The sequence below is a fragment of the Pseudorca crassidens genome, chromosome 13 (genome assembly GCF_039906515.1).
Source record: "Pseudorca crassidens isolate mPseCra1 chromosome 13, mPseCra1.hap1, whole genome shotgun sequence".
Classification (NCBI taxonomy): Eukaryota; Metazoa; Chordata; class Mammalia; order Artiodactyla; family Delphinidae; genus Pseudorca; species Pseudorca crassidens.
In genome coordinates this window covers 42436536-42461289 of record NC_090308.1, presented here as the reverse complement: position 1 = coordinate 42461289, position 24754 = coordinate 42436536, and the positions used below count along the sequence as shown (strand labels likewise).

Sequence of the window (24754 nt, the reverse complement as noted above, 5' to 3'; positions counted from 1 at the left end):
GGCTGATATTTCAGATTCAAACATCAGTTAAAAGAATGTACTTACATATATCTGTGGCTGAGTTAAGACACGGATTCTCCCTTTTAAAATACTCTTGAAACAGCCAGGATGAAGCAAAGTTGATAAACTATATCAACCTCACTTTGGAATATATGTTGCTTAAGAACAAAATAAGATTTTAAAGTTACTTTTAAACATAAACTTTTAAACGTATAAAAATTTTGGGCTGTAAACATATATACTGACTTTTAAGATCATGTGTACTAATATCCTGGCCAAAAAAAATGTTTAAGAAGTATCATACTTTGATTAGTAGAGATTGTTCTCACTATAACTAAGGGTATTCTGCATTTTTGTTTAAGAGACCAAAGTAACAGAGCCTCCCTTCAAAAGAAACACTCATGTCCCTTTTCTGGTCTAGAATCCAATCAGGATCGTGAAGCACTTAGCTGTTGTATAGTAGTTCAGATTGCTGCTTTGGTACTGATTCTCAATCTCCTCCCTTTTATATTTGTGATGTAAAATAATAAGAGGTTAGTTATATAAAATTTTAAAACATCTTGAACTTGGGGGAAGAGTAGGTGCTGATTCAGGCATTGTGTCATAACCAGTGTACCTACATTTAAACTATGAAACGTCTCACATTGATTTATGACACTGAAGAGGGAAGGCTATGAATTCATATTGAAGATCGTTATTCTCAACTTTAAAACTTGTTATGGACCCTCTAACCTTTACTGGTTAAGTTCCATTTCCAGTCTTACTGACCACAAAGAATTCATCCAGAGGTTTGTTTCTGTCATGGCTGCTTTTGGGGATCCCAGAGAAACTGTCATTTCTGTTTCCTGATATTTCAAGAAGATTGACTCGGTCCCAGTTTTCCATGAAAGTTGATCTTCCCCCAGTGGGCAGAGTTTAGGGCTATTCCTAACCTGCTGGAGCAATCTCGGTGGGAGCCAGATACTGGTTCCTCGGGATCTCAGAGGACCTTGTTCTCACGTAGTTTCAGAGACTTCCCCGCCTAGGTCACTGTGGATCAATAACACCAGGCTGGCCTTCAGCATGGATTGAGATGAGCACTTCTGTTTCTATGCAGAGTTTTCACTTGGGCTTAAGAGTGCAGACTCTGGAATTAAACTGCCTGGCTCCAAATTCCTGCCGTACTACTCATTTTTTAATTACATGACCTTGAGCAAATTACTTAACTTTCTGTATCTCCGTATCCCCATCTTTAAAATGGGCAAAATGATAGTATCCGCCACATATGGGTGATTGAGGCACGTGTATATATAAGTTACAAGAATGATGTCTGGCACATAACAAGCATTCAGTAAATGTTAGCCACCATCATCACTCCCTCCCTACTCCCCTTCCTCCTCTTGCCCTTCCCCCCTTTCCACCCCCTCTTCCTCCCCAATGGCCTTGCACACAGTTCATTCTTTGTCTAAGATGTCTGAGAGCAGAGAACACATCGGTCCCTCTCAATACCCCGAGAACGCTCCTTCCACCCAGCAGAGGCTGAGTTGCGGCAGCACACCCCACCCTACCCATCCTGGTGCGTTCCTGGTGACCTAAAGTTACCCAAATCAGTCCAAGCCTGTGGCAGGGGTTCCCTGAGCCAGAAAGAGCTTCGTGGACAGATTTTCTCCATCCAGCTTCATGAGATGAGCCGAGAACCCATGTTCCCTAAGCCCATGGTACATTCAGTTTGGCTTTTTATTTTCACTGCCACCACCAGTCCACATCTTTGTATCTATTTCTTATAGAAAGAGCTTCCTGATTTTCCCCTCTCTCCTTTCACCAGTCTCCATTCCCTCCGGACCATCTACGATTATCTTGTTAAATATTGTTGTAATAATTTCTTTCTTTCCTTATTTCAAAAATTATTATTGTGTCCCACTGTCCACAGACACTTGTTAGCATGGTTCAAGGCTCGCTCGTGCACTCTCTTCCCACTCACATTTCCAGCCACATCATTTTTAAAAATTAATTAACTTTTTGGCTGCGTTGGGTCTTCATTGGTGCGCGTGGGCTTTCTCTCGTGCGGCGACTGGGGGCTACTCTTTGTTGCAGTGCACGGACTTCTCATTGCGGTGGCTTCTCTTGTTGCGGAGCACAGGCTCTAGGCTCGTGGGCTAAGTAGAACACAGACTCAGTAGTTGTGGTGCACGGACTTAGTTGCTCTGTGGCATGTGGGGTCTTCCTGGACCAGGGCTCAAACCCGTGTCCCCTGCATTGGCAGGCGGATTCATAACCACTGCACCACCGGGGAAGTCCTCCAGCCACATCTCTGAGTCTCCGCATCTCCTATGCCTTTTCCTAAACATATCACACAGTTTCATGTTCGGTACATTTGATGATGTTATTTCTTCCATGTGTTATTTCTTCCTCTATTTCTTCCCCTGCTTTTCTGCCCCTTCTAACACACACACACACACACACACACATACACACACAAACACAAAGCAAATCCAATGCCACTTACCCTAGAACCTCCTCTGATGTCCAGCAGCTCCAGTCGGTCCCTCGTCTGGACTCACGTTGTTTTTCTAAGCCGTCAATGCAGCACCAATCTCAGGTTGAGATCATTATTTTAGCTTCTCTACCAGATAGGGGGTTTTCTGAGGAAGGAATTGCATTTTATTCATCCTTCGCTTATCCTCTGTTGCTTAGCGTAGTCTTACACTGGCAGATGCTCAGTCAGCGTTTAACGAGTCTGACTGCATGTAGCTTGATCTTGGCAAACTTTATATATTTAAAAATCTATAAGCTTATAAATTTGAGTGTCTTTTTTCACACTGTAGGAAGATTTACAGTAAGATTCCTCTATCGGGCTTCGCTGGTGGCTCAGTGGTTGAGAGTCCGCCTGCCGATGCAGGGGACACGGGTTTATGCCCTGGTCCGGGAAGATCCCACATGCCGCGGAGCGGCTGGGCCCGTGAGCCATGGCCGCTGAGCCTGCGCGTCCGGAGCCTATGCTCCGCAACGAGAGAGGCCACAACAGTGAGAGGCCCGCGTACCGCAGAAAAAAAAAAAAAAAAAGATTCCTGTATCAATAAATATCCCCTCCTCATTTAAAGAAAGACTTGATCTACCTAAAATTTTCGGACTCTACTTAGCATATAGAAAAGACCATGAAACAGTAAAGAAGGTGTCTGCAGTGGAGTGTTCATCTGTGCCGTACACTGTGCTTTGGCGCTCCAGAGTTACTCACTTAACCCTCGTAATAGCCCTGTAAGAGGGGGCCTATTATTAGCCTCCACACATAAGGAAACTGAAGCTCAAAGAGGTCAAGTAACTTGCTTACAATCACTTAACTAGATCTGGGATTCAAGTCTGGGCATTTGACTCCAGGGATCCCACTTTTAAGCACCGTGCCATTCCCATTCAGGGTGACAAAAGCCATCTGATCCTGTGGCTTGTGCAGAAGTGAGCTGTAGTTCTTGTTCGTTATTTGCTGAATGATGAACAAGAAATGGAGACCTCTGCAGGCCTTCCCCTAGGGGTCTGAGAACCAAATGGAGTTCTGAGAAGTCACTCACACGCAGAGTGCTAGTATAAATTCAAGGTTTAAAAAAATGCATCTTAGTCTTTTTGACTAAGGGAGACATCATGGTCAGTGAACCTAATTGTAGTCAGTTAAATTAGCTGTGCTGTGCTAAATGATTTGCACTATAGAAAAGCCAGGAAGTTCCAGAATTGTTCTCTTACACTTCCTGTACTTCCACCTCCACCCCCAGTATTTTTTTAACCATTGTCAGTGACTTAGAAGTACAACGATATGAAGTCAACCGTTAATATTTATATTACACCAGGAACAAGAGAAATGGGAAAAGTAGGAAATAATACTAAGTGTTTTGACTCATAATTGCAACAAGATTTCTGTGATAATAGTTTAGAATGATACTTATTGCATATTGCAGTAAGGTCTAATCATTATGCCTTGCCTGTTGATTTTTTTAAAAAATTCCAAATAGAGAAAAATACAAGATTGGCAGCCTCTATTTTATACATTGTTTATGTCTCACAGCCATGTTATGGAGAATGCAAAATTCTTAGGACTTTTATTGATAAAGCAAAAGCCTTTGAAGAAGCTTATGGAAAGTTGTTTTGGGCCTCAACCACCCCAGAGGTGCGTCCTCCTCTATGACTGAGGCTACTTTGGTGGAAATGCTTGAGAAGGACTGATTTTTGTTTGTTTTGCTTTGTTTTGCCTTTTATGCCAAGGTAGAATACAGAAAGAATCGTCAACTTATAAAAAAGTTTATATCAGCCAGAAAGTTCCATGCTAGATGTCTCATTAACATAACCATAATCGTCAAGGAGAGGAAGTATTGGCCTCCACCGCCTCCTCTTCCTCAAACACTTTCCCAGAGATGCACTGTGATTCATTTCAGCCAATTGCCATCTTTTGTTGGGAGAGAAGTAATGGCCTAGGTGGGTTCTGCTGTGAAAGCGCTTCTTGACCTGAGTCCCTAGCCCCAAGTAAAGCCGCACCTTTGTCTAGGAATCTGCCTGGTTCATTTATCATCTGTCACTGATTTTTGTCTGGGAACCAGAGACCAAAACTCTCCAGGGATACCACTTACATTCTTACGTGACTATGGTTTTAATGACACAGTCCAGGAATATCCCATTTTTATGCTAATTTCCCTCCTTTTCAAAGAAAATGGCCCTGAAAATTCTGTAATTTTGTACAGTGACCTATTGCAATTAGCAAGCAAGGGCAAACCCTGCCATCTGACTGCATAGAAAAAAAAAAATAACAAAAGGAAAATGGACACAAGTCCAGTGGCGTTTGCAGCCTCGACATTTCTGGAGACTGTTTTATCAGCACGCCTCTGCACCCAGATCTGGGCCGTGCCAGGTACCACTTCCCTGGCAGCTGGCTGATGGTGTGCCGAGTGGTTGGCTCTGCCAGTGGCTCTCCCAGGGAGCATCACTTCATCTCATTGGCATGTTCTTATCTGTCATGAGAAATTAAATGTGTGCTTAAGCTGGTGCTCGTAAGGCTAATGAAGGTTTTTAGGAGTTTTTTGTTGTTCAGTTTGATTTATGGCAGATCTGTCAAGACTTAAGTTTTTTATTTGCTCTCTGTTTTTCACCCCCAGTTATGGAGAGGGAGGGGTCTCTTTGATTTCCTTTAACAGCATGCATACCATTTTTTAAACACATCTTTTTCACAGATGAAACAATAACTTACTGTTGTCAGTTTCAAGATCAAAAGCATAGACCCATCTGTAATGACTTGGAACAGTTACTAAACAAAATATTACCTTGTAATGTCTGGAGACTTAGGCAGACAGGCCATGGAGAATGCAGCAGGAGGATAAATTGCTGCACAGATTGTCAGATTGCCAGAGAATCCAGAGGACTGGCTCCAGGCAGGCAGTTCATTCTTCCTTGTAGGACAGTTTGCTTTTATTCACACGTGGGAAGATAAAGGGTTTCCCTTCTCAGCTGCTCATGGAACAGGGGATGTGTTGAGAGGAACTGGCCTACTGTGCTCAAAGCAGGCAGCTCCTAGGGTTCCTGGCCCTTTATTCCTTTTGTCCAAGGAATCAGTCCATTGTCTGCTAGCTCTTGGTCTCATGTCTGGTGCCAAATGCCACATGCTATTCCATTTGGTGTCATTGATGGCTCTTCCCACAATCCAGGGTGACTCACTGCATTCCACAAAAGGTAGAGGATTTATTTTTTTGATTTTTCTGCCTACTTGATGAACTGCCTTTCTGCTGTCTCCCAATCTGGTGGGAATTTGAGACTACAAAGGTGGAACCTGCTTCCCAGACAAGGATAGAGGTGAGGAGGAAGGTCATTGTTAGACAGCAAGTCCAAGTTCTGTGAAACACAGCACTGCCAGTTGTGAAGCAAACCTCTATGCAGACTGTGAGTCTTACTTTTAGGTCTGCTAGAGGTCTTCAGAACCACTCAAGAAGGTTTGGGGTTCAGTCTGACTGTGAATTGAAACAGGTTTACCAATCTAGGAACACTGCACAGGATGGCACATATAACCATGGTCAAAGCTAGAAGTCACCTCTGAGCTCTTACTTGGGTTTCCAATGGCATTGTGCATGTTCAAATACAGGTGTAGATCCTTTTGAAAAATTGGGACAGAGAGTACTAACAGTAAATATATCTTTGGGGCAGGTGTGGGTGGTGAAAGGCTTTCATAAGAAAAGATATCATCCTCCAGGGAGTCTGCTGAAAACTGAGAGCATTGCTTAGGACAGACTCCTTTCATGGTTTCCCATTAATTATTTTTCCCTCTCACTGCCACTCACATTTTTCTATTTTCATCTCTTTTTCCCTTTTAATTCTAGGAATGCAGTTATTAACTTCTAATCTGTGAAAAGGAATCTTTATCTGTCAGACCTCCAGACAGGCAATAATTTGGGTGTTTTGCCAAAGGTGATACCGCAGCCAACCCTCAGCTTCAGTTCCCCACCCTGGGCTACAGCTGCCTCCTGCTGTTGTGATGGCTGTGCCCTGATGAACCTGTCAAATAACTTTGAATGATGGCATTTGTATACACAGGGCATGCCCTGTCCCTGCTAGGGTTTAGTTACGTGTTTGCAGCACGTCAATGAACATGTGAGAGGGATGGTGCCTGTGGGGTAACGGTGATTAAAGTGTGTGTGTGTTCCCATTTTCTTTCTTTGAACTTCTTCCAGAAATGTTTACCTACCATGCCTACCATGACTTTGGGAGGATGCAACCAAGTTAGAGTTTTACTGTTTTTATGTGGTTTTGATCTAGGAAATTGTATGTATTGTACAACAACTTAGTGTAATGGCATCCATTCTTATCTATTTGTGTAAAATATTTATAATTTTGCAACCTTTCCTTTCAACTGTTCCATAAAAATCTTTTAAAAAAATTCCAGTTATTCAACCACGAGAAAGAAGAGCATCCTGTCATTTGCAGCAACATGGATGGACCTTGAGCACATTATGCTAAGTGAGATAAGCTAGGCAGAGAAAGACAAGTACTGTATGATCTCCACTTACATATGGAATCTAAAAAAGACAAGTTGGTAAAAACAAAGAATGAAATGGTGGTCACGAGGGGATGGAGGGTGGGAGAATAGGACACATGTTGTTTAAGGGTACAAACTTGCAATGAGTAACAAATATGCCCTAGAGATTTAATGTACAGTATAGTGAATATAGACAACAATATTATAATCATCAAACAAGAGACTAGAAATTAATTATTCCAACCCCTAAGAAGAAATGATAATTATGTAATGTGATAGAGGTGCTAATTATCCCTACAATGACAATCATATTAAAATATATAAATGTATCAAATTAACATGTTGTATACCTTACATTATACATTATACAATATTATATTATTACATTATTATTATTATATTATTATAATATATATTATTATTATACATTATACAATATGTATATTACAATATACATTATTACATGTTGTATACCTTACATTATAGTGTTATATGTCAAATATATTTCAACTAAAAAAATTTCAAACAAGTTCTCACTGATTATCCATTTAGACTTTTCCTCACTGTTTTTGTTAGAACTCATTGGAATGCACATAGAAGTTTAAGGAGAGATTGGTATGGTATCATCATCATGATTTGGAGAAGAGTATATATGTTGTTATTTCTTCTTGGAAGAAATAAATATGATTAGAAAAATATTCTGATTTATTAATAGCAACAAGTTACTAGGTATTTCATCTTTGTTCTTAAGTTTGCAAAGTAAGTATCTCACTTACCTGTGCAAAGAACAAATGAATTTGAAACTTACTTAAAACAAACTGAGAATCAGTTGCGTAAGTCAAGCACAGTAATCTGACTCACTCTAATTTTGCAAAAATGCTTATTCTACTTTATTATACAAAAATTCATTTAGTATTGCCTATCTTCCATGCTTGTGAGCACTCTTGAAGATCAAAAAATCCATATATCTACCACACTAATGATTTTCTTTTCCTTTCTTGCTTTTCCACACTTTTCTTGCTTCTTCATGCTATTTTGTAATGACAGGATTAAATATTTTATGTATCTTTATAATCATGTTTCATTTTTAAAAACCAGCTGTTGCAAATAGAAGAACATTTAACTTCATTTTGATTCAAACAATATTTGGAAAGCTGTCACACGTACAAGGTGTTTGAGATAGTGACGGATATAGAAAAGTCCCTAACCCCATGGAACATTGTCTAAAAGGAAAACAGGCATTATTTATTTATTTGTTTGTTTTAATGTATTTATTTATTTAACGAGTACTTAACACTTTATATCCTAGGTACCATTCTAAATAATTTGCAGGTATTAACTCATGTAAGTAATTGTATATGATGAGTGTTTCTAAAGAGAGAGATGATCCTTTTTATTTGGATTTCATTATAATTTAATAATAGGCAACAACTGAGATCTGGGGCATGTAAACACACAGCATTTCTCTCATTTTATCACATCTTCAGAACGTGACACCTGGACAGGACAGAAGAGAAATTTGATCCCTTATATCAGGAAAGGAAGGCTGAGTTGGGTTCACGATCTTCTGCATCTTTTAGCAGTTTGGTCCCTATGTTGGCTTTGGCTGGTGTGACTAGTTGTACTCACATTGACTTGGAGTGATCTTTTTCTTCCCTTAACCTGATGTTGTCATTGTTGTTCCATTGACTCTTTCTATACTGTTCAATTTTGGGAGAAGTTGATGAAGAATACCGCTCTTCAAAATTGACTTGCTAACCCCTATTTTTAGAGAAATTATCCTGTCTTGCATACTTGACTTTCAAGATGACAGTTTGCAAACTAAACTTCAACTTGAGTATTCTTAGGAAGGTCTTTTTTTTTTAAGCTCCAAATCTAATTTTGTCTTTTTAAAAAAAATTTATTTATTATTTATTTTTGGCTGTGTTGGGTGTTCGTTTCTGTGCGAGGGCTTTCTCTAGTTGCGGCGAGCGGGGGCCACTTTTCATCGCGACGCGCGGGCCTGTCACTGTCGCGGCCTCTCTTGTTGTGGAGCACAGGCTCCAGACGCACAGGCTCAGTAGTTGTGGCTCGTGGGCCTAGTTGCTCCGTGGCATGTGGGATCTTTCCAGACCAGGGCTCAAACCCGTGTCCCCTGCACTGGCAGGCAGATTCTCAACCACTGCATCACCAGGGAAGCCCTAATTTTGTCTTTTGAAAGTTCATAGAGCTTCCTATTGCTTTTCAAGCAACGTATTTTAGAAACTATATGTTATACTATTTTGTTTTTTTAACATCTTTATTGGGGTATAATTGCTTTACAATGGTGCGTTAGTTTCTGCTTTATAACGAAGTGAATCAGTTATACATATGTTCCCATATCTCTTCCCTCTTGCGTCTCCCTATGTTATACTCTTAATTGTATAATTTATACTGTGGTATTTCAAAAGCCTTTAGACATTATTCTGCTTTCTTATAAACTTCATTTTACAAATCAAAATAAATTATATGAGTTAACCAGAAGTTGCTGTTAAGAGTGGTAAAGAAGAGAAAGAGAAGTGTGCAAATTGCATGAGAATAAGATTTTTACCCTGTATTGGACAGTCTTTTAATTCTAGAACTTTCTTTTTCTTTACACTTTTTTAAAAAATTGAAGTATAGTTGATTTACAGTGTTGTGTTAGTTTCAAGTGTACAGCAAAGTGGTTTAGTTATACATATATTTTTTTTTCAGATTCTTTTCCCTATAGGTTATTACAAAATATTGAGTATAGTTCCCTGTGCTATACAGCAGTGGAACTTTCTTGGCAAAAGGGAGCTTGTGAGTTTCTTTGAGCAAATTTAGGAGAATATCATTTTTGTGATAACATTTTCTTTACTACCTGTCTTAGTCTCTCCAGTCTGCTGTAACAAAATATCACAGACCGGGTAACCTATGAACAACAGACATTTATTTCTTACAGTCTGGAGGCTGGGAAGTTCAAGATCATGGTGCCAGCAGATACGGTATAGTGGATGGTGAGAGCCCCCTTCCTGGTTCATAGCCATCTCCCTGTGTCTGCACATGCTGGAAGGGGCAAGCAAGCTCACTGGGGCCTCCTTTATAAAGGCACTAATCCCATTCATGAGGGCTCTGCCCTTGTGAAACTAAGTACCTCCCAAAGGCCCCACCTCCTGATACTGTCACATTGGGCATTAGGATTTTAACATATGAATTTGGTTGGCACGCAAGCATTTAGACCATACTTTAAGCAAATTTAGGAGGTCCCTAGAATATCACTTTTGTTATAACATTTTCTTAACTAAATATTTTGATTTTTGTTTGTTAGTCGCTTTCTTATAAAAATTGGAACCTATCTCTTGTGTTGTTCACAATTAACTAGTTCCAAGCTATTTCTTATCTAGAATTGGCCACTTCCCCCATCTTGTTTCTCTGTATAATCAAGTTTACAATCAGTCACTAATTCTTAGTCTCAGTATGAAGCAAAATTTCAGTTGGGTAAAGATTATAATCTTATGTGTATGTGTTGTCTGGTAAAGTTGACATTTAAGGGGAAAAAATGTATATACCAATTCTTTGTACTGGTCTAAATTTTGAAATGAGCTACAAGTGTGCTTTGTTTTTAGGTCCGTATTGTGGAAGCATGACTGTGCCCAAAGAACTCTTGCTGAACACCAGTGAAGTAACTGTTCGCTTTGAGAGTGGATCCCACATTTCTGGGCGGGGTTTTTTGCTAACGTATGCCAGCAGCGACCATCCAGGTATAGCAGAAGGACCAACATAAATCTGTAAACCTTTATCTGTCTAAGAATTCCTCTTGCTAGTCACCATCTCCGGACAGAACTGTGACCTCAGATCCAGAATTAAGATGTGAGGGAAGAGAGGAATGCAGTGTCTTTGTAAGTAGCTAGGTCTGAACTGAATACTTTCATAGCCCACGTTAGACTGATCCGCTGACTTATGTGGGAGAGGGTTGATCTCATTTTCCTAGAAATCATGGATTGTGTATCTTTGGGGCTACCCTCCTGACCCTCCTAAGGTCTGGCTGTTCTCTGGAGCTCTCCACCAACCCCTTTGTTAGCTTAGGGGACAAGCCTTTTAACCAGTGACACCCCCCCACTCCATACACACCAGTGCACCAGCATGGGAGCATGAGAGTATGAGGAGGAGAAAGTCACTGTCACCAAGTGCCCTACCCATCCAGCTAGCGCGTGAGCGGGAGAGAAGGGGAGCATGAATATTGATGGGAAAGGAAAGCGTGGCCTCCCATCCAGGCCTCGAACTCCAGAGTAATTTCCATGCAGCCCAGGGTCTGCCAGGGCCACAGAGGTGCCCAGAGTTTCTGCTGTCAGGCCCCTCCTGCAGAAATACTCTGGGAAGGGGGTACCCCATTCATTTCTCACTCAGCCAATCAGATCTGAGCAATATCCCAGCAGGCCCCTGCATGGCCGGTGTTCAGCATACATTTCTCCCTAAGAACTACTGAAATGATTAAGGAAAGAAAGAACTTCTGCAGCAAGTGTGGACTATTTTGGAAACTATACTAGGTCCATCTAAAAGCACCAAAATCCACAGTATCTTAGAGTTTCCATTGCTGAGTATTAGTTCAGTTCTATAAATTGCTCCAGAGAGCACGCTGCTTTTAAGTCCTTGGTCCTCATTGATCAAAGCTGATAGGCTCTTTGCTTTCTCACTAAACTCCTGGCCCTGTGGTCGCTCGATTGCCACTAGCTAAATTGTTAAATTAAGATGTTCCTGAACCTCCTCTGAACCACACTGGGCTCTTGAAATGGTTTTCCTCCTGCCAGGGGAGCTTATACACATGGTCTTTTGTAGGTATGTAGTGAATAGTAACTAACCAGGGTTGGGTTTTTTGTTGGAAATAGATTCTGTTGTCATTCACTGGATAAATACTGAAGAACCGTCATTGATGGTAGAAAGGAAAAATGAAGGGAACTGATGAAATCCTGGGGGTAGTGTGTCAGTTTTTATTTATTTTTAAACAGAAGAGTTCAGATAACTAGATAACGAATAAATACTTTTCAAAAACTGTTTCATTTTAAAAGAAATCTTTAGAGCTGATTGCAATTATCTTTATTTATGACAGATTTAATAACGTGTTTGGAACGAGCTAACCATTATTTGAAGACAGAATACAGGTAAATACAGTGTCCTAGCTGTGCTACAGTCATTTGTTGCTGAATATTTTGTTTTCCTTGACATTAAACCAGATAAAGTACCTTACTTGTACTTAATTTAATTTAAAAAAATCATCTATGTTGTAACTAATTAGGAATATTTGAAATGGTTTCTTATACAGCAGAGATCAGCAAACTTTCTGTCAAAGTCCAGATAATAAATACTTTAGGTTTTGCAGGCCGTGCAGTCTCTTTTGCATCTGTTCATACAGTTTCTGTTGCCTTTGTAGTGCAGAAGCAGCCATAGACAGTATATATGTGAATGAATGAGCATGGCTGTGTTCCAAAAAAACTTTATTTCAAAAAAAAAAAGGCGCTGGCTGGATTTGGCCCATGGGTCACAGTTCGCTGACCCTTGAGTTCTACTCTAGTACCAATGAGCCAAAATGGAGTCTAGAGTGCATTTTTTTACCGGGCCAGCATTTGGGAGTGACTTTGTAATTCTGGAGGGGTTCATTTTATCTTTCCCACAAAAAAGAGACCTACTGAGAACAGGAGATGAAAATTTTCATCCCAGCTTTACTTTAACTGGAAAAATGACTTAATTTCTTAGATGTACGTTTTCTCATCTGTAAAGTAAAAGTCTAGAGGGGGATTTCTCAGCCTTGGCACTGTTGATATTTTGGATTGGATGATGTGCTGTTGTGTGCATTGTGGGCGTTTAGCAGCACCCCCGGCCTGTATGAGCCAGTCACGATGAATGTCTCCAGACGTTTCCAAAGGTCTGCTGGTGGGCAGAAATCACCCCTAGTTGAGAACCACTGGTCTATAGGTCATTGTCAACAAAAACACTAACAACAACTCTAACTCATTAGAGTGTTTTCTTAGTACCACTACAGCTCTCTGGAGTTAGCATATAGGTAGCTCATGTGAATGTTCCAGTACACCAGCCAGGCAGGTTCTGTTTTACCCCCAAAACAGGCACAAAGCAATTAAATAACCTGCTTAGGGCTACACAATAAATAAGAATACCCCAAAAGTCAAGCTTAAGAGTCCATGGTCCTATCCATCTGATACTCTAATAAATGAGATTCTTTTATAATGCAGAATCAACTCTAGTGTTTACTAATATGAAGGTCAGTTGAGAAAAGACAAAAATGAAAATGGCCAGTAATTAAATGTTGCCCTCAAAGTTGCTGTTCATCCAGTGCAGACATTCAGCAGCATTTTCTTCCCAGCCATACGTGTACAGCCCCAGTGGTGACAGGGCCTCTGGGCATCAATAGTCATTTCCTATCCTCTTAGAGAAAGGAATATATTCAGCCCTACGGTGTGATGTTATGGTGTCAGATCATCTAAGCTGTAGCCCAGCCTGTTTGTAGAGTTTAGTTAAAGATGAGGTGTGATGACTAGTACAGGGCCATATTCCTTCATCCATAATTGTGAAATGCAGAAAGCTTTAAAAGTCAAAAGATTTTTGTAACTCATTTGGTGGCAGTACCTGATTAACGTGACCTTAAATTCAGCTGACAGCAAAATTGGACTAAATTAAACATGAGGCTATTTTGTCTTCATGTATTTGACCTAATATGACTATCCATATATTTGATACAGAGATATTAATGTTTTGATTAATATTTGCAGACCTCAGTGGCGTCATACATCATATACATTATTGGCACTGTTTTACTTTTCTAAAATCCCCCAAATTCTGAATTCTGAAATACATCTGGCTCTAAGGGCTAGGATAAGGAACTGTAAACCTGTAATAGGATTTCCATTATTTCTGTTTCTTAATTCCTTGATTATTGCTGTAGTGCTGGATTCCACTAGGTCAATGGGGAAGAATTATGAACCATTTATTTGGGTAGTTTTGATCATTGGATTCTGTTACACATCTAATTTGCTAAGTCAGCAGGAGGAAACTGAGAGGAAATGAAATAAAAGCAACTGCTGTTTTGGAATCTGCTTGGGCTGGTACATTCTTCTTGAACAAACCAAGCAAACATTACTGTAATATGGTATATATAGAAACAAGGGCCTATGGCATTCGTCTTTAAAGGTGTCAATGTTCACATAATGTTTTGAGTTTCCTTTTGCACGTTTTTTAGATGTATGGTTGTCTCTCATGGCCTATTGATATGTTGATGCTTGAAGGAACTACAGAAGAGGAAACTGAATTTAAGGGGGATTATGTGCAATATTCGGGGTCACATAGCTAGTTAGGTAGTAACAGAGCCTGGGTCAACACACCCTAAGCCACAGCCAAACATACCATATGCCATGACATGTTTCTGAAAAGTTTCTTGAAAAATGACTTGAGCAAATGAAATCCTAATTTTAAATATACCTCTTTTAGTCAAACTCATAGAAACAGAAAGTAGTTACTGGGGGCTGGAGGTTAGGGGAAATAGGGAAAGGTTGATAAAAGGGTATAAACTTTCAGCTATAGAGATGAATAAGGTCTGAGGATCTAATGTATAACATGGTGACTATAGCTGATAACACCATATCGTGTAATTGAAATTTGTTAAGAGAGTAGAACATAAATATTCTCACCAAAAAAAAAATATATATATATATATATATATATATATATATATATACGTGTGTGTGTGTGTGTGTGTGTGTGTATGAGGTGATGGCTGTGTTTAACTAGATGGGAGGAATTCTTTCAGTGTATACGTATATCAAATCATCATGATGTACACTTTAAATATTTTACAATTTTGTTTGTCAACTATACCCCAGTAAAGCTAAAAAAAATATACACCTTTTTTCTGATTGCAAAAGTAATTTATAACTAATGTGGACCATCCCTCTCCAGGCATTTAAACTTGACTAATTCAAATTGAGGTGTGCTGTAAGTATAAAATATACTGCAGATTTTGAAGACTTATTTAAAAAAAAAGACTGGAAATATCTTGATAATTTTTCTGTTCATTACATGTGGAAATGATACATTTTGAATATATTAGGTTAAACAAAATATATGAGTAATATTAATATTAATTTTGCCTGTTTCTTTTGATTTTTTTAATGTGGCTACTAGAATATTTAAATTAACATGTATGGCTTCCATTATGTTCCAATTGGGTAATGCTAGTAGAGTGAATCCAAATTTACAGAGTTAGTAACACAGAAAGTGATAGTTTCTCAAACTCCTACACTCAGAGAGAATCCAGAGATATTCTTCCTTGTTATCTTTTTATCCATAGAAAACATAAATTGTTATTTAAACATTTCTTTTCATAAAGACAGGATTATGCTATATATACTGTATTTAGAAACTTTACCTTTTTACTTAACATTTCTTGGACCCCTTAAAATCAATTAAGATGCTTTAGGGAAGCTCACTGTTTAATAGAGTTTATAATGAATTTTGATATCAAACAAATAATTGTGTAAAACTTGCCTTCAGATGAATATTTTAGATAAGTGTGTGTTTTCACAAATCAGGTTTCTGATTTGTCATTAAAGAAAGATATTCCTGCATGTTGTATAGAGGAGAGAAAATACTTTTAAGTATAATTTCACACTAAGTACGACCTAATAAAATATAAATTCTTTATTTTTTTTCCAGCAAGTTCTGCCCAGCTGGTTGTAGAGACATAGCAGGAGATATTTCTGGGAATGTGGTGCATGGATATAGAGATGTAAGTAATTGAGGGTAATTTTATGGCAGGGAGGAAATTAAAAAGAGTTAGTGCTTGTTGCTCTGCCTAAATTCTTTACAAAGTAAAGTCAAATAAGATATAAAACTTTGTAGATAGATGCACAGTTCTCTTTTCTGAGAATAAATAAGTATAAAAACCAAGGTTATTCATGGCATTCATTCCTATTTTTAGCATTTCCAGTTAAGCATACTATAAATGAAATGGTAAACAAAACCCTTTATATTATTTATATTTATATTAATTATACCTAAGGGTATAATTCCATCCAATTTTTATAAGAGATCATCCTTTTGTTATAATTTATTTCTTTATTTTAATGCTCCAGTTGATTCATGTAATACAGCCAAGGACATGAACATTTTACATCACAGAATAGTGACATTATATCTAGGACCAGTGAAGCCATATGCCCTGCTCATATATATTATTCCCCTCCCTCCTTGCACTCCAATTTCTAATGCCTATTGAAACTCTCTGGGTGATATAAATTGTTCCCAGAAAAAAAGAATTCACAAGACATCATTTTTCTAAAGTATATATCTTATATCCAGATACACAATCCTTTATTTCTTACTATTTACAGATTTCTATCCTGGAAATCTGATACCTGATTTTTAAAAATTTGCTATTCAAAATAGTTGGGTTTATAGCTTACGGGAAGGGGCTTGAGTTATTAGAAATGTGAAATTCTATATAGTGATGGAACTTTTCTAAGAGTTCTTTATGCACGGGGAAAACATACATGTTCTAGGAGACTGATCACATATCTCCAGCAGGAGGAAAATAACTTGGCTTTAATTTTGCTTTCGGTACATCCTGATTCTGGAAGCAGCAGGTTTTGTGATTTTGTTCTTTGTTTCCTTTTTCTTGTGTTGTCTTAATTTACAAGATTGACACAGGATATTTACTTGGACTAGAAACTGAATCTTAAAATGATTTACACTACCTCAATTTGAAAATACACTCGGCACAGGCTGAAGTCCTAGATGACTTCAGGAAATTAACCAAAAGAACTAAAAAGTTGAGGTATAGTCCCCCTAGCAATATAAAGTTTTAATTTATTATTTTCCTGTCCTGTGTAAGAAACTTAAGAATTATATGCAGAAAGAGAAATAGCATTGTTTCTTTCTTGCTTTATTTGTTGATCTCACCTCCTCTTGACAGAGCTCTCTTTTTCAGAGTAACAGGTTAATGGTTTCCTGGGTGGTAGGCCTCAGTACATGATCTGGAAGTGCTAACGAACAGGTTTCCTATTTGACGCACTAACTGGTTTTACACCATTTGCTTCCAGTATGATTTCACCTGGAGGGAAAATTTGTATTTTGAAAACTAATCTCTTCAAAGAAGTCTGATTAGTGTCTTTTTTTGGTATATGTTGATACTGTGTGTATATTAGATATCTATTGCTACATGACTATTACCAAAAACTTAGAAGCTTGAAACAACACATATATTCTCTCTCATGTTCTGTGGGTCAGGAGTTTGAGCATGGCCTGCTGAGTTTGAGGGAGGGACACTCACAAGGGGGTATCCAAGGGGACACAAGGGTGTCAGTGGGGCTGCAGTTTCATCTGAGTCTTGACTAGGAAGATATTTGTTTCTAAGCTCACATCGTGTTGGCAGCATTCAGTTACTGATGGGTTGTTGGATTGAGGACCTCAGTTTCTTCCTGGATTTTGGTTGGAGGCTGTCCTCAGCTTCTTACCATGTGGACCTCCCCAACATGGCTACTTGCTTTTTTTTTTTCTTTCTCCTTCTGATTATTTTCTCTCCGCCATCTGTGTACCATCTTTATTTTTTTTAATTTTATTGATGTATAGTTACTATATAATATTATATGTTACAGGTGTGCAATATAGTGACTCACAATTTTTTTAACATCTTTATTGGAGTATAATTGCTTTACAATGGTGTGTTAGTTTCTGCTTTATAACAAAGTGAATCAGTTATACATATACATATGTTCCCATATCTCTTCCCTCTTGAGCCTCCCTCCCTCCCACCCTCCGTATCCCACCCCTCTAGGTGGTCACAAACGACCGACCTGATCTCCCTGTGCTATGCGGCTGCTTCCCACTAGCTATCTATTTTACGTTTGGTAGTGTATATATGTCCATGACACTCTCTCACTTTGTCCCAGCTTACCCTTCCCACTCCCCATATCCTCGTGTCCATTCTCTAGTAGGTCTGTGTCTTTATTCCTGTCTTGCCCCTAGGTTCTTCATGACCATTTTTTTTTCTTAGATTCCATATATATGTGTTAGCATATGGTATTTGTTTTTCTCTTTCTGATTTACTTCACTCTGTATGACAGACACCAAGTACCTCCACCTCACTACAAATAACTCAATTTCGTTTCTTTTTATGGCTGAGTAATATTCCATTGTATATATGTGCCACGTCTTCTTTATGGCTTAGGTAGCTTCCATGTCCTGGCTGTTGTAAATAGTGCTGCAGTGAACATTGTGGTACATGACTCTTTTGGAGTTATGGTTTTCTCAGGGTATATGCCCAGTAGTGGGATTACTGGGTGGTATGGTAGTTCTATTTTTAGTTTTTGAAGGAATACTGTTCTCCATAGTGGCTGTATCAATTTACATTCCCACCAACAGTGCAAGAGGGTTCCCTTTTCTCCACACCCTCTCTAGCATTTATTGTTTGTAGATTTTTTGATGATGGCCATTCTGACTAGTGTGAGGTGATACCTCATTGTAGTTTTGATTTGCATTTCTCTAATGATTAGTGATGTTGAGCATTCTTTCATGTGTTTGTTGGCAGTCTGTATATCTTCTTTGGAGAAATGTCTGTTTAGGTCTTCTGCCCATTTTTGGATTGGGTTGTTTGTTTTTTTGATATTCAGCTGCATGAGCTGCTTGTAAATTTTGGAGATTAATCCTTTGTCAGTTGTTTCATTTGCAAATATTTTCTCCCATTCTGAGGGTTGTCTTTTCATCTTGTTTATGGTTTCCTTTGTTGTGCAAAAGCTTTTAAGTTTCATTACATCCCATTTGTTGATTTTTGTTTTTATTTCCCTTTCTCTAGGAGGTGGGTCCAAAGGACCTTTCTGTGATTTATGTCATAGAGTGTTCTGCCTATGGTTTCCTCTAAGAGTTTTATAGTATCTGGCCTTACAATAGGTCTGTAATCCATTTTGAGTTTATTTTTGTGTCAGCTGTTAGGGAGTGTTCTAATTTCATTCTTTTACATGTACCTGTCCAGTTTTCCCAGCACCACTTACTGAAGAGGCTGTCTTTTCCCCTTTGTGTATTCTTGCCTCTTTTATCAAAGATAAGGTGACCATGGGTGCGTGGGTTTATCTCTGGGCTTTCTGTCCTGTTCCACTGATCTATATTTCTGTTTTTTGGGCCAGTACCATACTGTTTTGATTACTGTAGCTTTGTAGTATAGTCTGAAGTCAGGAAGCCTGATTCCATTTTACTTTCTCAAGATTGCTTTGGCTATTCAGGGTCCTCTGTATTTCCGTACAAATTGTGAAATATTTTGTTCTAGCTCTGTGAAAAATGCCAGTGGCAGTTTGATAGGGATTGCATTGAATCTGTACATTGGTTTGGGTAGTATAGTCATTTTCACAATGTTGATACTTCCAATCCAAGAACATGGTATATCTCTCCATCTGTTGGTATCATCTTTAATTTCTTTCATCAGTGTCTTATCGTTTTCTGCATACAGGTCTTTTGTCTCCTTAGGTAGGTTTATTCCTAGGTATTTTATTCTTTTTCTTGCATTGGTAAATGGGAGTGTTTCCTTAATTTCTTTTTCAGATTTTTCATCATTAGTGTATAGGAATTCAAGAGATTTCTGTGCATTAATTTTGTATCCTGCTACTTTATCAAATTCATTGATTAGCTCTAGTATTTTTCTGGTAGAGTCTTTAGGATTCTCTATGTATAGTATGTCATCTGCAAAGAGTGACAGCTTTATTTCTTCTTTTCCGATTGGATTCCCTTTATTTCTTTTTCTTCTCTGATTACTGTGGCTAAAACTTCCAAAGCTATGTTGAATAATAGTGGTGAGAGTGGTCAACCTTGTCTTGTTCCTGATCTTAGTGGAAATGGTTTCAGTTTTTCACCATTGAGAACAGTGTTGGCTGTGGGTTTGTCATATATGGCCTTTATTATGCTGAGGTAAGTTCCCTCTATGCCTACTTTCTGCATGGTTTTTATCATAAATGGGTGTTGAATTTTGTTGAAAGCTTTTTCTGCATCTATTGAGATGATCATATGGTTTTTATCCTTCAGTTTGTTAGTATGGTGTATCACATTGACTGATTTGCATATATTAAAGAATCCTTGCATTCCTGGGATAAACCCCACTTGATCATGGTGTATGATCCTTTTAATGTGCTGCTGGATTCTGTTTGCTAGTATTTTGTTGAGGATTTTTGCATCTGTGTTCATATTGGCCTGTAGTTTTCTTTCTTTGTGACATCTCTGTCTGGTTTTGTTATCAGGGTGATGGTGGCTTTGTAGAATGAGTTTGGGAGTGTTCCTCCCTCTGCTATATTTTGGAAGAGTTTGAGGATAGGTGTTAGCTCTTCTCTAAATGTTTGATAGAATTCGTGTGTGAAGCCATCTGGTCCTGGAGTTTTGTTTGTTGGAAGACTTTTAATCACAGTTTCAATTTCATTGCTTGTGATTGGTCTGTTTATATTTTCTGTTTCTTCTTGGTTCAGCCTTGGAAGGTTGTGCTTTTCTAAGAATTTTTCCATTTCTTCCAGCTTGTCCATTTTATTGGCATATAGTTTCTTGTAGTAATCTCTCATGATCCCTTGTATTTCTGTAGTGTCAGTTGTTACTTCTCCTTTTTGATTTCTAATTCTATTGATTTGAGTCTTCTCCCTTTTTTTCTTGATGAGTCTAGCTAATGGGTGATCAATTTTGTTTATCTTCTCAAAGAACCAGCTTTTAGTTTTATTGATCTTTGCTATTGTTTCCTTCATTTCCTTTTCATTTATTTCTGATCTGATCTTTATGATTTCTTTCCTTCTGATAACTTTGGGGTTTTTTGTTCTTCTTTCTCTAATTGCTTTAGGTGTAAGGTTAGGTTGTTTATTTGAGATGTTCCTTGTTTCTTGAGGTAGGATTGTATTGCTATAAACTTCCCCCTTAGAACTGCTTTTGCTGCATCCCATAGGTTTTGGGTCATCATGTTTTCATTGTCATTTGTTTCTAGGTATTTTTTGATTTCCTCTTTGATTTCTTCAGTGATCTCTTGGTTATTTAGTAGCATATTGTTTAGCCTGCATGTGTTTGTATGTTTTACAGTTTTTTTCCTGAAATTGATATCTAGTCTCATAGCGTTGTGGTTGGAAAAGATACTTGATACGATTTCAATTTTCTTAAATTTACCATGGCTTGATTTGTGACCCAAGATATGATCTATCCTGGAGAATGTTCCATGAGCACTTGAGAATAAAGTATATTCTGCTGTTTTTGGATGGAATGTCCTATAAATATCAATTAAGTCCATCTTGTTTAATGTATCATTTAAAGCTTATGTTTCCTTATTTTTTTCATTTGATCTGTCCATTGGTGAAAGTGGGGTGTTAAAGTCCCCTACTATGATTGTGTTAATGTCGATTTCCCATTTTATGGCTGTTAGCATTTGCCTTATGTATTGAGGTGCTCCTATGTTGGGTGCATAAATATTTACAATTGTTACATCTTCTTCTTGGATTGATCCCTTGATCATTATGTGGTGTCCTTCTTTGTCTCTTGTAATAGTCTTTATTTTAAAGTCTTTTTTGTCTGATATGAGAATTGTTACTCCAGCTTTCTTTTGATTTCCATTTGCATGGAATATCTTTTTCCATCCCCTCACTTTCAGTCTGTATGTGTCCCTAGGTCTGAAGTGGGTCTCTTGTAGACAGCATATATATGGGTCTTGTTTTTGTATCCATTCAGCCAGTCTATGTCTTTTGGTTGGAGCATTTAATCCATTTCCATTTAAGGTAATTATTGATATGTATGTTCCTATTACCATTTTCTTAATTGTTTTGTGTTTGTTATTGTAGGTCTTTTCCTCCTCTTGTGTTTCCTGTCTAGAGAAGTTCCTTTAGTATTTGTTGTAAAACTGGTTTGGTGGTGCTGAATTCTTTTAACTTTTGCTTGCCTGTGAAGGTTTTAATTTCTTCATCAAATCTGAATGAGATCCTTGCTGGGTAATCTTGGTTGTAGGTTTTTCCCTTTCATCACTTTAAATATGTCCAGCCACTCCCTTCTGTCTTGCAGAGTTTCTGCTGAAAGATCAGCTGTTAACCTTATGGGGATTCCCTTGTATGTTATTTGTTGCTTTTCCCTTGCTGCTTTTAATATTTTTTCTTTGAATTTAATTTTTGATAGTTTGATTAATATGTGTCTTGTTGTGTTTCTCCTTGGATTTATCATGTATGGGACTCTCTGCACTTCTTGGACTTGATTGTCTATTTCCTTTCCCATATTAGGGAAGTTTTCAACTCTACTCTCTTCAAATATTTCTCAGTCCCTTTCTTTTCTTCTTCTGGCACCCCTATAATTCAAATATTGGTGCGTTTAATGTTGTCCCAGAGGTCTCTGAGACTGTCCTCAGTTCTTTTCATTCTTTTTTCTTTATTCTGCTCTACAGTAGTTATTTCCACTATTTTATCTTCCAGGTCACTTATCCGTTCTTCTGCCTCAGTTATTCTGCTATTGATTCCTTCTAGAGAATTCTTCATTTCTTGTGTTGTTCATCATTGTTTGTTTGCTCTTTAGTTCTTCTAGGTCCTTGTTAAACGTTTCTTGTATTTTCTCCATTCTGTTCCCAAGATTTTGGATCATCTTTACTATCATTATTCTGAATTCTTTTTCAGGTAGACTGCCTATTTCCTCTTCATTTGTTAGGTCTGGTGGGTTTTTACCTTGCTCCTTCATCTGCTGGGTATTTCTCTGTCTTCTCATTTTACTTACCTTACTGTGTTTGGGGTCTCCTTTTCCCAGGCTGCAGGTTCCTAGTCCCATTGTTTTTGGTGTCTGCGCCCAGTGGGTAAGGTTGGTTCAGTGGGTTGTGTAGGCTTCCTGTTGGAGGGGACTAGTGCGTGTGTTTTGGTGGATGAGGCTGGATCTTGTCTTTCTGGTGGGCAGGTCCACATCTGGTGGTGTGTTTTGGGGTGTCTGTGGACTTATTATGATTTTAGGCAGCCTCTCTGCTAATGGGTGGCGTTGTGTTCCTGTCTTGCTAGTTGTTCGGCCTGGGGTGTCCAGCACTGTTGCTTGCTGGTCCTTGAGTGGAGCTGGGTCTTAGCGTTGAGATGGAGCTCTCTGTGACAGTTTTTGCTGTTTGATATTACAAGGGGCAGGGAGAGTGGTTTGTCCAGGCTAAAATCCAGCTGGAGGAGGTCATGGAGAGGACATACTGGTTGGATGGAGACGTGGACCCAGGCAATTCAGCAGCTCAACTATCAGGTTAGCGGAGGCACCTTCCACCTAAAATGTTTATATTACATTTTAATACTTTGTCAATACTTTTTCGTACAAGTTGATTTTTCCTAAAGGAAGACTTAAGAAAATACTCCAGTTCTGGGATGATTCGATAACTGCTTTGAGAGTTAAGTCTTCTCATGCTGATCTGCTTGGCCATCTTTGTGGCTCAGTGAACTTCAGGGATGCTTAGTTCCATCAACCTTCAAGTTCATGAGTCTTGCATGTGTTCTCCTCAACTGTCCATTGCATTCCCTTCCCTGAAGAATTACATTTACATTATTTTGTTTGTTTAAGGTAATTACTAATTAACATAGGCTTTCCTATATTTACATTTCGGTGAGGTTTAGACCTCAAAATAGCTAGAAAATAAAATATAAATCTGCTGTTCAAAAGGAAATTTTTAAAAAGCAGGTTCAGTGAGTGTGAATTTTAAAAATTGATACCAAAAAATCCCCAACTTTAGAAAACATCAATTTTATTTAAGTTAGTGGGTGAGCAAGTGATTTCTTTTAAGGAAGTAACTCAGGAAAGGGCTGCTAATTTTATTATAATAATATGATAGCCAGATCTGGTGGTTATTCTCTTAGGGATGTATCCTATGGCCTGCATTTAATATTATGAAAAAATATTAAATAAATATGTGTAATTTAACATGCAATAATGCAATGAAATAAACTCCATAAAAGGGGCACATACCACTGGGTTCCCTCAATGCTGGGGACTGTGGGAAATGAGAATATCTGTTGGACAATGAAGCTGATAGGTCGTGTTGCTTGTTGGCCTGTGAACCTGTCCTTGTTACCAAGGAGGCCCCTTGTACATGCCAAGTCCAGTGAGAGCTCTACACACAGGGCAGGGATGCTGGGATGAAGACCATCCCATCCCCAGACTGAATTCCAAGGAAGCCAGGTGATCCTAGGGACAAGAGAGTAGCTGCCCAGCCGACCACTTTGTTTTTCATTTGGGGCTGAGAGAGGGAGGCAGGCCTGCATGGACCCTATAAGAGGTACACAGGGTGCCCTTTAGAATCACAAGGTGATTCTAGACATCACCCAGTCCAGCCTTTTCATTGTGAAGATGAATTGGGAAGCCGGGTCCAGAGCAGGGAGGTGACTTAAGCGCACCTGGTAGAGTTAGAGGCAGAGTCAGCATGATGCGCTAAATTGCTGAATTTAAATCCAGGACTTTTACAGCTAGCTCCTCTATTTTGTACCCTAAGCGTCTAAAACAGTATTAAGAAACCTTTTTAAGAAAATTCAGAAAAAATGAAAATGGAAGCTGTCTCTTTAAAGAGTACTAGCTTTCTCTTCTAATTCTTCTCTTTTTCCCCAAAAATCAAGAAGGGTAGTATCTGCATCAGTTTCAGCATTCTCATATTTCTTCTCTGTCATGAAATCCTCCCCCTTTTTTCACTATGATAGCAGTCATTGCAAAACTGACTCCCTTTGCCAAATCTAATCTAGTTTGGGAAGTATGAGCTCTCTACGTTAAAGATCACAAAAGCTCTCAATTTTATTGCAA

The 24754-nt window shown here is 38.5% G+C and overlaps 1 protein-coding gene across 5 annotated transcripts in view; it reads left to right on the top strand.

Moving 5' to 3' along the window:
- The window catches only part of DCBLD1 (discoidin, CUB and LCCL domain containing 1), a 246495-nt gene that overhangs the window by 205129 nt on the left and 16612 nt on the right, over positions 1-24754 (top strand). For 3 of the 5 annotated variants that reach the window (XM_067702268.1, XM_067702267.1, XM_067702269.1), the window contains 3 exons: positions 10585-10719; positions 12066-12117; positions 15680-15752. In XM_067702268.1, the coding sequence (XP_067558369.1) occupies positions 10585-10719; positions 12066-12117; positions 15680-15752 (260 nt within the window). Of the gene's footprint in view, positions 1-9342; positions 9976-10584; positions 10720-10752; positions 10858-12065; positions 12118-15679; positions 15753-24754 lie in introns of those variants that run through there. The other 2 variants (XM_067702270.1, XM_067702271.1) reach the window with 2 other exon arrangements.